This window comes from Marmota monax, unplaced genomic scaffold (assembly GCF_021218885.2).
Source record: "Marmota monax isolate L192 unplaced genomic scaffold, Marmota_monax_Labrador192_F-V1.1 WCK01_AAM20220418_F8-fsc00072, whole genome shotgun sequence".
In the NCBI taxonomy this organism is placed as follows: domain Eukaryota; kingdom Metazoa; phylum Chordata; class Mammalia; order Rodentia; family Sciuridae; genus Marmota; species Marmota monax.
The window spans coordinates 9,926,398-9,942,910 of NW_026692356.1; the positions used below are offsets into that span (position 1 = coordinate 9,926,398).

The following is a 16,513-nucleotide window of genomic DNA, read 5'->3' on the forward strand; positions in this document are numbered from 1 at the left end:
ATCTTAACAAATGAAAATCACAAAAAAATGTGATCTGTGTAAGGAACAGAGCTTTCTATATATATAAATAAAATTTTTCAAATTTTTTCAAATTATGATGATGAAAAAAAAAAGTCTAGGTGATTTAAAAGCATGTAGGAGATCAATCCTAGTCTCACTATTCAGAAAGAATGAGTACTTGGAGTTTGTAGTTTTTCCTTCCTTTATTATGCATTTTTATGAACGTATTATGTTGTTGATTACAACATATTAATTTCTCTTTTAACTTAATTAGAAGCCCTTATTTGTATATTTAATAAATTTTATTAATAAACATTTAAGTTTGACTTTAATTACGTTAAATATTCAATTTCATCAGTGCATCAAAGTTTACATAGCTATGCCAACATTCGTAATTATTTAAGATTTTCCATTTTTTTCTTTTATGGATAATGTTGAACAAGGTCATAAATAATATAAAATGTCTCAAAGTTGCATCCTACTTATTGATAGCTTTCTCAAAATTATCTAACAGGTTAAAGCTATAATGAACATTGCCTGTTGCAAAATGACTTTCCATGGCTGTAATCATTTGTCTTCCACTGAGCAGAACATTGCAGTGAGTGCAGATTTTATTGCATACTTGTCAGGACTGAGTCCTCTTGAGAATTCGTGTCAGATTATACTTTACCAACCAGAAATTTAAGAAGGCTAACATTTGTTCATTTTAACATTTGATTATTTTTCTGATACTCCAAAAAATGCTCTACAATCCTTTTTAAAACTGTATTTGTGCGCATGGTGTATGATAGTTCCTCATTCCTAATAATGTCTGACCAAGAAAAGTCTTTATCATGACCAAAAGAAAAATAAAAACCGAAAACCAAACAAAATACAAAAGAATGGGGATGTGAGGTTTCCAGCCCAATAAATGGTCGATAATGGTTCAATCTTGTATGATAACTCATGATAGTATTGTTGAGGAGTAGTTTTCCTAAACACAAACATATTTTTTATCACTATGTAGTAATTTAATTGAAAATTTTCTATATGAAATAAGAGGACAGGTTCCAATTCTCTATTCATACCTGGAATATTGCTTTAAACTCACTCCTCCCATACAATGTTGGCTAAATATTAAACAGCAAGTAGAATTGGTTAACCATTATATAAGCAGTTGGGGCTGTGAAATCCAGTTATTTGTTCCCCAGTGACGGCAGAAGAAGAAGCAGAACTTGCTTAGGCTGAGGAGTCACAGGCAATGAATTCCAGACATCAGTATGTGGAGCTCAATGACGGTCGCTTCATTCCTGGACTGGGCTTTGGCACCTATAAACCTCCAGAGGTAACAATGTGGTGTTGGGTTAAGGGTTCAAAAAAAAAGTAGACATAAAATGATCGGGATTCAATCTGGGTTGCCAAGTGACCTGCTTCCTATGTGACTCTCAGTTTCTCTATGCTAGAGCTATTCTGTGGACAGGAAAGATAATGGACAGACATGACTCTATAGGATTGTCTGATAGGTGGTCACCTATTAATATTCTGGGCCCACCCCACCACCTCCCCACATTGCAGTCCATTTACCAACTAGGTAAAAAGATGAATGTCAGTACTTGGTTTATACTGGTACTGGTTTCTGTTTATTTCCATACTTCAGGAAATCCTTTTTCCTTCCAAAAAGTCAAGTTCCAGAGACATCTGGGTAGCAAAAGGTCCTGGAAACAAGAAGCATAGCATTGATGATGGAGGTCATTCCCTCCGCACTGTGAGGAAGTCTTCAGCATCTCACAGAAAATGTTGACCTTGGCTGCAAAGAATTTTTCATGTGCTCTCAAGTGTGGGAAATTTCCATGAATGTAGAATATAACACTGGGAAAGGGTATTTGTGAATTCCTGGTCATCACTCACATGTGTTGTATTGACAGACGACCCTCTGAGCTAGAGTGATCTAAGTTCACTAGACTGGAAAGAATTTCGTATTCAAACATCATCCTCTGACTGCTTATTGTGTGACAAGGGACTAGTTTCCTGAATTTTGAATTTAAACTTTTTCCTTCTGCAAGACTAAGGAAGCATCCAGAGAGCAATTGTGCAGACCCATGACAGGACTTGGTTAGGTTGTAGGGGAACGTGGCATTGAAGGGGACCACTAGGGCTTTAGCCCTGCTCCAAGTGCCCTTACACCCAAGAAATTCAGGGATAGAATCAGTCGAGGGCAGTAGCACCCAGAATCACATTCATTTTGATTTCCTGGAAAAGGAAACTTCTGAAAATTTTAAAAGAGAAAAGAACATGTTTGATATGCCTTTTTATTGTTTGACAAATGAACTTTCAAATCATCATCCAAATTTTGTAGACCTCGCAAAGATTGTAAATGTCACTCTTTTATTTTGCAAAAAAGGGATTGATTTATCTCTAAAGGCTGATGCTTATGTGAATAACCCCTTACAAGATGAGTATAATTCCTTATTTGTGAGTCTATATCCTTAGAGTATTCAGTTTGTTCCCTCCAGTGTTTAGTTCTGTCATATAGAGATGTGGTTGTGGGTGGGAGGTGACATAACACATTGCTGTTTGTTCAAGAGCCTATTATCAGTCTGGCCCCTGGCTGGATCTGGAATATTTGATTTTTCATATTTGCATAACAACAAGGATGTGGGCTTTCCCTAAAGGGTACAAACAGTGGAGTTTATATATGCATTGTGCCCTCAGGTTCATAGTCCTATTGTTCCAGGGCAGTGGCTTAGGTTGCCAGAAGACCAGAGAAAATACTTGGAGAGTGCATACAAAGTATCAGTCCTTATTGAGGAAGGTCTAAGGTGAGGGTCCAGCAGTGACAGGCTGAACCACAGCACCTGCCTCCCTCACATGCATGGCCAAGAAGGGTTTCCTTCTCCTCAGGACGTTCAGTCACATAAGTGCTGACTGGATGAGTGACGCTTATCTTTTCCACAGTGCCCTCAGTTCTATCCCAGTCACCATGAAGACAGTGATTTTAACCTGAATGATTGATTTGTTTCTTTTTAGTTATACATGACAGTAGAGTCTATTTTGACACATTGTACAAACAAGAAGTATATTGTTTTCTAATTAGAAAACCCAATCTTGTGTATGTACATGATATGGTGACTCACTGTGGTGTCTTCATACTTCATAGGAAACTTAACGTCAGATTCATTCCACTGACGTTCTTATTCCCCTACCTACTCTATCCCTTTCTATTCCCCTTGTTTCTCTGAACTTCTATTCTTCCTTTCTCTTGCTCCCTTGTTGTTTGTTAGCACCCACATATCAAAGAGAACATTCTTTGGTTTATTGGGACTGGCTTATTTCACTTAACATGAGTGTTTCCAGTTCCATCTGTTTAGTAGCAAATGTCATGAAATGATTCTTTTTTTATCCTGAGTAATATTCCTTTGTGTATTTTTACTAAGTTTTCTTTATCCTATTGTCTGTTGAAGGGTACCTAGCTTGGTTCCATAGTTTAGCTATTGTGAATTGAGCTACTATAAACATTGATATGGCTGAATCATGGTAGTATGCTGGTTTTAGCTCCTTTTCATGTATATGAAGAAGCTGTATAATAGAGTCAAATGGTGGTTCCATTTTTAGTTTTTTGAGGAGTCTCTATACTTCTTTCCTGAATGGTTACATCAATTTGGAGTTCCACCAACAATATATAGGTGTAGATTTTTCTCTACATCCTCAGCAATATTTATTGTTACTGTATTCTAGATCATTGCCATTCTGACTGGAGTGAGGAGAAATCTTAATGAAGTTTGAATTTGACTTTCTCTAAATGCTAGAGATGTTGAACATTTTTTCATATACATGTTGTCTGTATCTCATCTTTCAAGAAGTGTCTGTTTAGTTATTATGCTCATTTATCGATTGGGGTTTGTTTTTGGTGTTAAGCTTTTTGAGTTCTTTGTATATTACGCAAATTATCACTTTATCTGCAGTGTGGGTGGCCGAGATTTTTTTGCCATTAACAAGGAAAATCCCAGAAAAGGGAATTTGAGGTTTTTACCGCAAGCACAGCACTAACACAAGACATGGGAAAATTTGAGTTTGGTGAGGTCCTCCTTCTGCCCATGATTTTCAAAATAACTCTTTGGCAATTTCTTTAATTCTTACAGAAGAGAAAAATGGACACTCAAAGTTCTGTGGACTAGCCCCTTATCACATAATTAGGGTGTCTGAAGAAAACATTGGAATTTAAAATTCCTTCAGTCTAATGAATTGCCCACTTTCTTACTATAAGTAAGAAATCATTAATAATATGATTCTCCAAATACTTCTTTTGTTTGTTCCTCTAGGTTCCTAATAGTAAAACAACAGAGGCCACCAAAATAGCTATAGAAGCTGGGTACCGCCATATTGATTGTGCTTATGCATACCAAGTAGAAGAGGAGGTAGGACTGGCCGTTAGAAGCAAGATTGCAGATGGCACTGTGAAGAGAGAAGACATATTCTGTACTTCAAAGGTATTTTGTATACAGTGCAAAAATTATTGAAATAGATATGAAGAAATGAAAATTAGTTGATGAGTTATTGGTGGAATGTGAATATTGGTACAATGTTCATTCACATATAATATCCAGTTTCTAAATAGAGAATGGTTATGAATTGCTACTCACAGTCTACAAATTATGACTTTTAAATTTCTATACTTTTCTGATTCTGGAATCAGCAGAATGATTTAGTATTAGTTGTGGAATCAGATAGAATTATGACCAGATTATGGTTTTGTTTTCTCCATGATGACTTTCTAAAATTTCTTATGATTCTGTATATCAACTTTAACATTTGTTTTTATCAAAGATCATTTTGTAGAGAAGTGTATGGGGAGTAAAGAAGATGTAGCTAAAGTGTCTTGATTTTTGTTTAGCATATATTAAAATGTTCAAAACGTGTTTCCCTTCAGTTCTTTAAATTAAAAAAAATTCTTGTGAAATAAATGGATGAAATGGACTAATAATAGGTTTACAATCTCTATGAAACACAATTCAGAGATTCAATAATGTTAGTATCTGATAAAAATAATATCTTTTGAGTATTTACTTCCATATTTTGATTGATTGGCTAATAATAACCAAAAATATAATCCCATTCACATGAATAGGCGAGATAAATGGAAACCCAAGACCTGAAGAGAATATGTTCCCTGTGATCAACAGTTTCCAATCAACAGACAAATGAATGTCTAAATATGAAGCTAAAAAATTTCCCAAATATGAGTCATGTATGAATCCAGTACAATTTCCTTTCTTTAACCATTGCAGCTATGGTGCACTTTTCATCGACCAGAGCTAGTGCAATCTTCTTTGGAAAGATCACTGAAAAAACTTCATTTTGACTATGTTGACCTGTATTTGATTCATTACCCATTTTCAATGAAGGTAAGCAATTTGCATCATCAAACCAGTTCAATTCCAGCCATTCCTAGGACCATCATTACCAAGAATGGTTGAGTTAAGTTTCTATGTAAAATTCTACAAACCTAATTTACATGAATTATAGAAAGTTGAAACCATTTAGATTTGTGATTAGAAGTAATCTTCAGAAACATCTCTGTTTATTCATCCCTTATATCTGCATCACTAGAGGTTTGCTTGGTTTTGTTTTAGCCTTTTCCATTGGTGGTAAATGTGACTTTGGGGCAGTTAAAGCTTCACAGACATTAATATTTGATAGGGTCTCTTCATCTTCCAGCATCAAATCAATCTTGAATAGAAACTTGAATGACCATCTTAGGTACACATATATATTCATGGACACACATGTGTCCAGGTAGATAAGGAATATTGTTTAACCTGTGTCATCACTGAAATTCACTATTGCTGTGATTAATTGCATGGAAGCATGTACGCTCCCAATACAGGAAGATAGGCACCTAATGGTATTCCTTACATCCACATGCAAACACTTTGTAAACAGATGAATATAGAGTGATACTCCACTTATTTCATGGGCTTGAATGTTTCATTCCATAAATACACCTAGCATCATTGCTATACATGGACATATGAATGTGGCAAGATTGCTGTGATGATCACTTCTATTCCAGCCAGGGGAAGAGCTTTTTCCAAAAGATGAAAATGGAAAAACAATATATGACCACGTGGATCTTTGTGCTGTGTGGGAGGTGAGTGCCTGAGAGAGTGATCACATAGGAGGCCCACAGGGTGACAGTCAGGTCATGCTTTCTCCTGAAATTGTAGGACAAGCAGTCATTATATTTTAGAGAGGATTTTTCTTAGGGTGGTGGGGAGGAATGAATTACTGGAATATAGTAGAGGGAAACATCAGAGAAAAATGGTGACAGTGAGAAACGCACCACCTGCCTGCACATGCAGTGATGTCTGATTTCCCAAGGACACAGGGATTCCTTTTCTGGTCTCAGTACTGTGCCCAATTATCTTTACCATCTTTCTCTTGTTAATAGTCAGTTCATCAGCTTTGTTTTCATTACCTGACAGTGCTCCTATTAACAGTTCTGTGTGGACTTTATACTGACATAGTCCATTGTACAAATGCCTCTTCCCAACCCCTTCCTCCCAAGGCCATGGAGAAGTGCAAGGATGCAGGATTGGCCAAGTCCATCGGGGTGTCCAACTTTAACCGCAGGCAGCTGGAGATGATCCTGAATAAGCCAGGCCTCAAGTATAAGCCTGTCTGCAACCAGGTGAGAGCCCTGAGCCTCACTCTTTCCTTGTTTCTGCACCACCTTCAAGTGTCCATTTCTTCTGTCCCGCAGTTCATTTGTCTTTGTAGAACAGAAGAGTCTAAGACTGTGTTGGAGGATGTGGAGGGTTCTCAATTGTACCTGTGCTGGGTGAATCCTTAGTGAAAATGAGGGGACGAACTTGGTGCCCAGTTTTTGTAGGAATTGGGTGACATGCAGGTGATCTAGTAGGAGAGTTGTTGTTCATCTGACTTCCGGGACATGGTGAGCTTGACCTTGAGCAATGGAGGATGACCAGAGACCAGATGGGTGAATGTGTAGTGGCAGCAATTATGTGTAGGAAAGAGGTCCAGTGCACAGGAATGGGCAGTGAGCAAGAAAGAGTGAAAACAGATCAATGATCAGGTTTCGTGTGGAGGTCGGGTGCCTGAATCCTTTTTATGGCTATTTCAGTTTTATGGACCCAGAAGCATCAATTAGGAAAAACAGCAGAGCTCATGAAAGTAACAGGCCTGAGAGGAATTTACCTGTTTATTGTGATTCTGATGGTGGATCAAATTCACATTCAGGAACTTTCACCAGAATATACAGTTGGCCCTGAGCCTAAGCCCTTTTATCTTTCTTTCTTCTACGCTTTTTGATATCCAATCAACTCTTTAATTATATCTATTCTGGGCATGGTTATTTGTCTGTGGTTGGAAAACAGAGACCATAACTTTCATAAATGTTGATAGTGCACTATAAATTTCAAATACAATTGCTAATAATTGAAAATAATTTTGTATTAATTTATCTTAAATTTTTATCATGAAATTTTTCAAACATACAGAAATTGAGAGCATGATATAGGACATTCATATATTCTACCTTGTATCTAAATTTGTTGACTTTGGGGAACACTGTGAGATATAGATTTTTGTGGATATATCTGCATACACCTGAGTAATATTTTGCTAAATTTCTTTAAAGTCTATTGTAGTCTAGAACTACTAACTCTTAGAGAACTCAGGGAACATTTCCTAGGAATGAAGATCATATCTCACACAGCACACTTCATTACTATACCTACAGTTATTTGTAAGTCTCTCATACCATCTAAATCCAGTCTGTGTTCACGTTTCCCATTGCTTTTCTGAAATATCTTGTATACTTCTTCCCCTTTCCAGGATGCCACTCTGGTTCACATGTTGCTCTTTGTCATGTTTCTTAAGCTTTTTTTTACACAGAATGGTCAGTCACCCAGTGCTTTTCCATATAATGCTTGAACCAGGATCTTTTTTCCAAACTGTCTTATTGTATCTGTGAACTTGTTTTTACATTCTCATTTGGAGCCAGGAGTTAGACTTGAATTGTTTTTATAAATCAAGGGGCAGGTATAGTGTTCCTCAGTTACTGATTTTTGCATCACACTATAAAAATTACAGACATGTGGCTCAGACTTACAGGCATGAATTTACTACAAAGAATAAGAAAATGGCAAAAGATGAAACTCTTAAGGGAGAGACTGAATCCTCTCAGAAAGGATGGGGACGGCATGCCCACCCTGGCTTCCAATATTCTAGGGAGTCTCTTGGGAGTTTTGTAGTCCTGCCAACCTTCACCTCTAGACTGTTGGCTGACAGTAAGGTGACCTCAGATTTCCAAGTTTCCATTGTTCATGTTCTTCTCCGCAGAGGGGAGATTTTCAAGTCTGGGTCACTTTGTCCCACCCTGACTGGTTCTAATTGGAATTTATTCTTACAGATTATGGTTAGGGAGAATTTTTCTAAGCTCCTTGATGTATGGACTAGGATTTTATAGGTTTTGATGAACAATTTTGCACAAAGGTTATCTGCAGAATATCTATCAAATGTCTTTCAAACTTATTCTCATGAGTCATTGGTCAATCTTGGTCAATGTCAGAATTTAAAGTCCAAGTTTCAATTTTTAAAAAAATTCAGCTTTTTTTCTTTGGCATTTTGTTTTCCTATTAACATTAACATTTTGTAGAATGAGATACTTTCTGTCTTGTTCACCACAGGTAGAATGTCATGTTTATCACAACCAGAGGAAATTGCTGGACTTCTGCAAATCAAAAAACATTGTTCTGGTTGCTTATGGTGCTCTTGGAACTCAACGAGACAAACAATGGTAATGAGAACATCAGGGCGTTTACCTCAAAAGTCCTATAAGATTCACATTTCGGAAGATCACTCTCAAGTGGCTCAGGGACAGGAGAGAATTTGCACTTCTGTGAAGGTCCAATAAATCACTGATGCTGCAGGTCTAGGGTCTGCATTTGAGGATGCCTATTTAGAGTGGTTCAAATAGACCTCAGTATGTTTTGTGAGTGAGTATAATGGTGCTTGCCTGTCATTGCAGGGTCTAGGGAAGCTGAGGCAGAAAGATTGTAAACTTGAGTCCAGCCTCAGAAACTTAGTAAGACCCTGTGTCACAAATAAAAAGGAGTAAGCATTTGCCTTTCTGGCAAAATAATTTTTGATTCAACCTGTAGTATATTCCCTTAGACACCGCCCTCCCCCCTACATACACAAATACATACCAAAAAACAAACAAACCAAAAACACCACCCAGAAATAAATGATATCTTCCTAACTATTTGGCCTCAGGACTTAAGCACTTCTTTCTTTTCTTCCAGGGTTGACCAGAGCTCCCCAGTTCTCTTGGATGATCCTGTTCTTGGTGCCTTGGCAAAAAAGCACAAGCGATCCCCAGCCCTGATTGCCCTCCGCTACCAGCTGCAACGAGGGGTTGTGGTTCTGGCCCAGAGTTTGAAGGAGAATGAAATCAAAGAGAACATTCAGGTATAGAGGAGGGCTGTGGGAATGTGGGTTCTTCAATGTGTGCTTCTTTGAAACTTGCAAGGATCTTATTGGGACCAGTCAATATCCACAGCATGTCCTCTGCATGTAAGGTTTCAGGTGCTTTCAGAGTGTGTTCTTTTACTCTACAGACAGTGCAACTGGATAGAATTAGGTTGTATAAAACACAGAGATTTGGTTTTCAGTATCGGTAACCGTGTATTGTGTAACTCTTACAAGTGACATCTTTGTATATTTTTTAATTTTCTAAAATTAGAGTTTGGATTGGGAGACTTTTATTCCTGAAATTATTATTTTTTTACACTTCCCAAATAATCAATCTATTTTAATATTCATATATTTATTCAATTTGAGTTTTTTCACTTGTCACCTGTCAGTTTATGTATTACTCATTTAGATGGGTTGTTCATCTTTTTATTCTCAAGTAGGAGAACTTTTTTGGACCATTACTTAGAGTAGATGCAAAACAAACCACCCTTAATATTGAGGTTAGTGCAAAGAACACTTGTTTATTTCATAATTCTATGGTTTGACTATTAGCCTTGGCTCAACCTGAACTCAGTGAATGTCTTCCAGTTACACTGGATTTTCACAATTTTGTAATAGATTCTCATATGCATCCGTAGAACATGTGGTGCCACTGCTTCAGTCCAGCTTGCTCTGTTGTCTGGGGTGTCTCAGCTCCCCTCCATAGAATTTTACATCTGCCAGTTGATGATGCAGGCTTTATCTCATCACATAGCAGTGTCCCCAGGCAGTGAATGGATCCTTGCAGAGCCTTCTGATGCCTAGGTAGACTCACAATGGGAACATCACTGCTTCTTCCAGGTTCTAATGGCCAATGCAAATTATAGACCATACAAGACTCAGTGGGTAGGGAAGTAGACAGAGTCTCTTAGTGAAAGAAACTACAAATTCACATAGGAGATTGGATACTGGGAGATGTGAATTATTGGGGGAGCATTTTTGCAAATAATTAACCACATTTATGTATCCTGAATATTGTTTTTCAGATACAGATGTATCTGTTGAAATATGTTCTCCAAATTTTCCTTATGGTTTCTGAAAGAACAATCAAGGCTTGCCATTGGAGAAAAATGCCCGTTTATTGAGGCAGCTCTGCATATTTATAGAACCTGGGGTGGTTTGACAGTTGAAACAGTTTAACAATTTAACAGTTTTTTGGCAGCTGGCTTGGGGTGCGTTCTAATTGGTGGGTAAGGATCATGTGAGCCAGCAGGGCTCACCATTGGATGGCTCTTCTTGCGGGTTGGGGAAGTTAGTCTTTGGAGTCACGGTGACTCCCAACAGTTTCTTTTTCCTTTTGGTATATTTTCATGAATAATGTTGATTCTCTTGTTATTTTCATCTTTACTTTGTGGTTGATGAGTGGCATATTTTTCTTACATTGAGAACTGAACTGTCCTTTAGTACATTACTTTACAAAAGTCTTATAGTCCTTAACTCCTTATTTATTTCAATTGCAGGTTTTCTTTTTAAATGTTGCTTTAACAAAAAAATCCAAATGCACACATAATTTTAAAATGACTAGCTAAATTTCCTAGTAACAGGAATTACTTTTCTGGCACTTTTCTGTCATCAGTTGTCTTATTTGCTCTTTTTCATAATCTTTATTTTCATGGAAAATCAGTCTTTCTGTCCTACATCACAAAACATTTCCTACCTCTTCACTCATTTATGAATATCTTGGCTATTGTAGATTGACCTATTATAAAGAATTTAGAAGCACTTTATCAATCGATTGTTGCTGTTTGCTTGATATTGCATTGGAACTCTCACTAAATTTGGAGAGAAAAGTACTTTAAAATATTAAAGATTCTAATCCATGATTATGATATGAGTTTCCAATATTTAGCTAGTCTTTTAACATATTGCAGCAGTATTCTAATGGAAGATTTTTATTTCACTGTCAAATCTGCAGCCTAATGTTCCTGGGTATAGTACTCTTAGCTGGTATGCATTTTCTCTCAGAGCTTGATATCTATTATTCTATGACCGCCTAGCTGTCAGGGTCTAGGTTGGGAAATCAACTAAGATCCAGATTTATGTTTCTCTAAACATGACCTGTCATTTTTTTTCTGGAAGCCTTTAAAATTTTTATTCTATATGTCAGGCGTATTCATAATAATGTGCCTTTGTGTGGGTCTGTTGTAATTTTGTATATTTGGGGTCTTCTAAGGCTCCTGTATAGGATTTCCATTTTCATTCATTGGGTTTGGGAAATTTTCTGATATTATTTCATAGAAAAGATTGTGCATTCCATTGTTTTGTATCTCTGAGCCTTCATCTATACCAGTGAATCTTAAATTTGGATTTTTTAGGTTTTCTCATATTTCTTGGAAATTCTGTCCATGGTCTCTTAACATCTTTTCTCCATGATTAACTTTATTTTTAAGATTACGTATTTAGTCTTCATTGCCTGAAACTATTTTCTAAGTGGTCTAGTCTTTTGGTGATGTTCCCTGATGAATTTTTAATTTGGTTTATTTTTGATTCCTTCATTTCAAGGATTTCTGCTTGATCTTTTTTTTTTCAGAATATTTGTCTCTTTTTTGAAGTGTTCTTTCATTTCTTGTATTTTTCTCTGATTTCACTACTTATATCATACTTTACTTGTTAGATCAGTTTAACTATACAAATTTTAAACTCCTTCTTTAAGATTTCTGGTGTTGATGAATTTTGTTACTGGAGTATCTTCGTTGTTTGGGGCAATTTCTTACCTTGTCTTTTCATGTTGTTGTGTGTCTACACATCTAACAGTATGGATCTGAGATAGTAGAGTTTCTATTCTATAGACTTATAGCGTCCCTGGAGGTTTTCAGTACTTAACCATTTAGGTGGAGAGAAAGAATAACAACAAGCAATCAAATGATATACAGCATTAATCCAAATATTTCTTGTTTTGACATCTACAATGTTGTCAATGTAAAGAAAAATAATATGCACAATTATTGCATACAATAAAAACAGTTTGCTACAGTGTTTACAATTTCAAATGGTGGAAAGTAAGAGAACAGAGGTGATGTAGGAGGTGATAATTATGAGGAAAGAGGAGGGAAGATATTATAAAAAATTAAAGGAAGTGCAAAAGAGAGAACAATAGAGATGGTCCATTAGCTGAGGAAAAGGAGGAATGATAGTCAAGGGAAACAGAGAAGTGAGAGAGAAAAATAAAAGTAAAAATTTTCAAAATTAATAATGAAAAATAAAAATAAAATAATACAAAACTAAAATATATTAATCAAACATCCTAGTCCTTAAACAACTGATTCTTGAAAAATAACTGGTTCTAAAAATGCTATAAATTAGGAACAATATCAAATATGAATATATACAAATGTCCACGAAACATTAAGGTCACATTTGAGCATGAAATGAAAAAAGGAAAAAGAAGAAAAAAGATCTCAAAAATTAAAGAATTGTTTCTGTTGGAGTTCAAAATATTCTCAGCTTCCTTTCTCAGCAGTTAGGTGGAGTTTTTTGGACGATGATACTTGCTCCACCCTCATGGTGGTGTTGCTAGGATGAGACAGGTAGTCCCAGAGGCAGAACTCTTAGAGGCAGGATTTATCTATTTAGGCTCCAGACTCTTCACTGCATGGAATTGGCCTGGAGATTTCAAATCAGCCTCCCTGTAGGGCCTAGTAATTGCTGGTCCATGCTGAAAGACTGTACTCCAGTGATCTCCTCTTGGGCTCCACTCATGTTGTGGAAGGTTCAAATTTTAATCCACTATATCATCTGGGGACTGCATGGTTCCTGGTCTTGGGTTTAGTCTCCAAACTCAATCTCTCCATCTCCCACCCTTTCCAATTCCTAGCCAAGTGAGTCTCTCCCAGCTGGTCCTGGAAGCAAGCAAGATCTCAGTGGGAGGGGCGAACTAGAAGGGTTTTCACAACCAGTTGTCCCCTGTGTAAAGCTCTCTCCACAATAGATTTTCTCCTGGTTACTTAGGCTTACTTTATGTTGTGCATGTGGGTTTGCTAGGCCTGTATTTAGGCCAGACTTGGATTTGCCAGGAATCAGGTCCCTCAGCTGCCAGCTCCCTGCAGTACTGCTGCAAAATGATTCCTTCTTTCGTCCTCCACACACCAGCTTGAGAGATGTGGTTTCCTACCCATACGAGGATATTGTGTAGCACACCTTTTAGTTTAAAAATATGGATTCCATTAATTCCTTTATCCTCTGTGCTCATGGAGAGACCAATCTGGCTGGTAACTCCAGCTGTGGCAGTAGCTGTGGTGCTGGGCATTTCTTCCTGATTTGATTAGTCTAACTTAATGAGTACCCAATATGTTTTGAGTGTCCAATATGAAATTCCAGAAAAGTCACCCCCTTATTTCATTTGTTCACCCACCTTGCTGAGAAACTGCTTGTCTGGTTTTATGCCACTGAGCAGCCGGGAAATTGACTTTATATTCAGCCAACTTGAAACCTCTTCAGTAAACTTCTCCATGAAGGCCTTTGTATATATTCTGTTAGATTTATTCATACAGTAGTGATCATTCTGCTAATCCCTTTTCATTTTGAGAATTTCCAAATGCACAGAAAATTTCAAAGAATTCTGTTAGTTCCATTTACCTCATTCATCAATTGTTAAATTATCAACATTTTACTCTTGCCATTTTTGAGGAAATTACTTATGTTTTAAGTATCCATTTGTTTAGGCATGTTAGCAATTTGTGAAATCTGTTTTCATGATTAAAATGTCTCAGATTTAGACAAGGTGATTCTCTTTCCACCACCTCTTTGACTTTATTAACCTAATTAACAGAATATAATTAGTACTTTAAGAATTTCTGACTTAAAATTATTGAACAAAAATCATTATTGGAGTTTGAAGTTTCCACTCCTGCGATATAGAAACCAACCTGTAGGACACAATGGCACATGCCTATGATCCCAGCAGCTCAGTAGGCTGAGGCAAGAAGATGGGGAGTTCAAAGAAGCCTCAGCAAAAGCAAGGTGCTAACCAACTGAGTAAGACCCTATCTTTAAATAAAATACAAAATAGGGGTGGGGATGTGGCTCAGTAGTCCAGTACCCTTGAGTTCACACCCTGGTACCTTCCCCTCTCCCCCCAAAAAGAAAGAAATCAAAGAGAATCCTTGGAAATTATTGAATTATCTTACATATTTTAAAATGTTGCCTCTAGCTTTTTCTGGGTCTTTTAAGTACATGATACCATAATCTTGGTATAACATTAGCTTTATTTGCTACAGCTTCTGTTTAATGATTTCTCTTTGTCTGTAGTTGGTACAGTTTCACTACATTATGCATTAGAAGTGATTTCTTTTTAATTTTCATCTGATACTTATTGACCATTTGAGTGTTTTGCTTCATGTCTTTAATAAGTTTTGGAAACTTCTCAGATATTTTAAATGTTTCTGCAGTTATCTGATTTCATTGGATTTCTAGGATTGGCAATGCACCGTCCACCTATGCTAAATACTTTCTACTTGTGTGGTAGGTTTTTGATTTCGAGTTGACTGCAGAAGACATGAAAGACCTAGATGGCTTGAACAGAAATTATCGATACCTTGCTGCTGAGTTGTAAGTAATGTTGGTTGACGTGTGGCCATTGTTTGTTTTAGTTTCAAGTCTTTCCCTCTTATTCAGTGGAGTTTTGATCAGACCTCAGACACTGATGTGGCTGACAAATGGCACCTGTGGAGGCCGTAGGGAGAATATTTGGTTTTGAGTTTGAAAATGGAGACATCTCAATGCAGAGGATAAAGTCGTTTTTGAGAAGAGAAATTCAAAAGCAAGGGAAGAGTGTGCGGAGAAAACATCCGAAGAGGATTATAGTCATGAAAAAAATTTTACTCCTTCTTGATGCTTTATGGTTATAGAGTCTGACAGTGCACATATGTTATAAGTGAGGGTAAACAAGGAATATATGTCCCTTCTGCCTGAGGGAATGTTAATTTATAATAGAAATTAATGTGATGACATGTGAGAAGGGATTAGATAATCAATGATGATATGTCCTTAAAAACTGGAAGGTATATTGTTATCATTTCTAATATATCTTAATATAAATAAAAAAGAAAAAAAAGGAGGAACGTAATACCAAGAGAGAGTAGCAAGCAATTGGCAATTCTTGCTCCCTATTAAATACTTCAGGAAGTAATGATTTTCTGTTGTACTGTTTCTGAAGTATAGAGATGTAAATATTATATGGTGAGCTCTAGGGGCACATCTGCCTTATAAACAACATCCTTTCCATATCTGAGTGTAGCACCATGTCATGAGTGATCAACAGTGAGAAAATAATTAATGAATTATTGAAATGGAAGTTAAATTGGTAGCAAAATACTCTACCCTAAAATACTTTTTGTATTGGTCAATATCTAAACCTGTTTTTATACTAAAGATGGCATAAATGGATGTGTCCTCCTCTACAAATATGTATCCATGGTGCAATCTTTATCGGTTTTCACTGAGAAGAAGAAATAAGGAAAGACATCTTTGTTTGAATTCTTGTCTCAGTGAGTTCTTCGTGTGCTGTTCTAGAAAAGGGAATAGAATTTGAATAATTTAGTTACCTTTCTGATAAAGCTATATTCAGGAAAGTAGGAAAGGCTGATTTCACAACCACTCAGGAAATATAATGGATTTTGTAGATGTCACTTCTTTACCCCTATAGAAAAGGTGTCACTGAGTCTGTTACACATTTTTCTTTCTCATTTTAGTGGGGCTGATCATCCAAATTATCCATTTGCTGATGAATATTAACGTGGACAGCTTTGTCATGACTTCTACTGGTATCCTCCATGTGGATTGTGATGCAGGAGACAGCTCAGGTGCTACTGATGGGACACATCACTTGTGTTGTTAACCCGTGTATCTTAGCAACTCACATACTGCTGGAGCACCCTTCACCAGTCCAGTAAGGAAGACACTAAAATTTCATCAATTTTTGAAAAAAATAAAGTTGTTTATCTCAAGATTCTATATTCATTCTATTATGTGTATGATTACTTTCTTTTTGAGTGATTAT

General features: G+C 36.6%; 1 protein-coding gene across 1 annotated transcript; it reads left to right on the forward strand.

Moving 5' to 3' along the window:
• Positions 1-1,167: 1,167 nt before the first annotated feature.
• On the forward strand, positions 1,168-16,467 carry LOC124091356 (aldo-keto reductase family 1 member C4-like). Its single transcript, XM_046442411.2, has 9 exons — positions 1,168-1,324; positions 4,299-4,466; positions 5,265-5,381; positions 6,050-6,127; positions 6,545-6,667; positions 8,688-8,797; positions 9,306-9,471; positions 14,981-15,063; positions 16,206-16,467. The coding sequence occupies exons 1-9, from the start codon at positions 1,241-1,243 to the stop codon at positions 16,246-16,248; spliced, it is 972 nt and encodes a 323-aa protein (XP_046298367.1). The 5' UTR covers positions 1,168-1,240; the 3' UTR covers positions 16,249-16,467.
• The last annotated feature ends 46 nt before the right edge of the window (positions 16,468-16,513 follow it).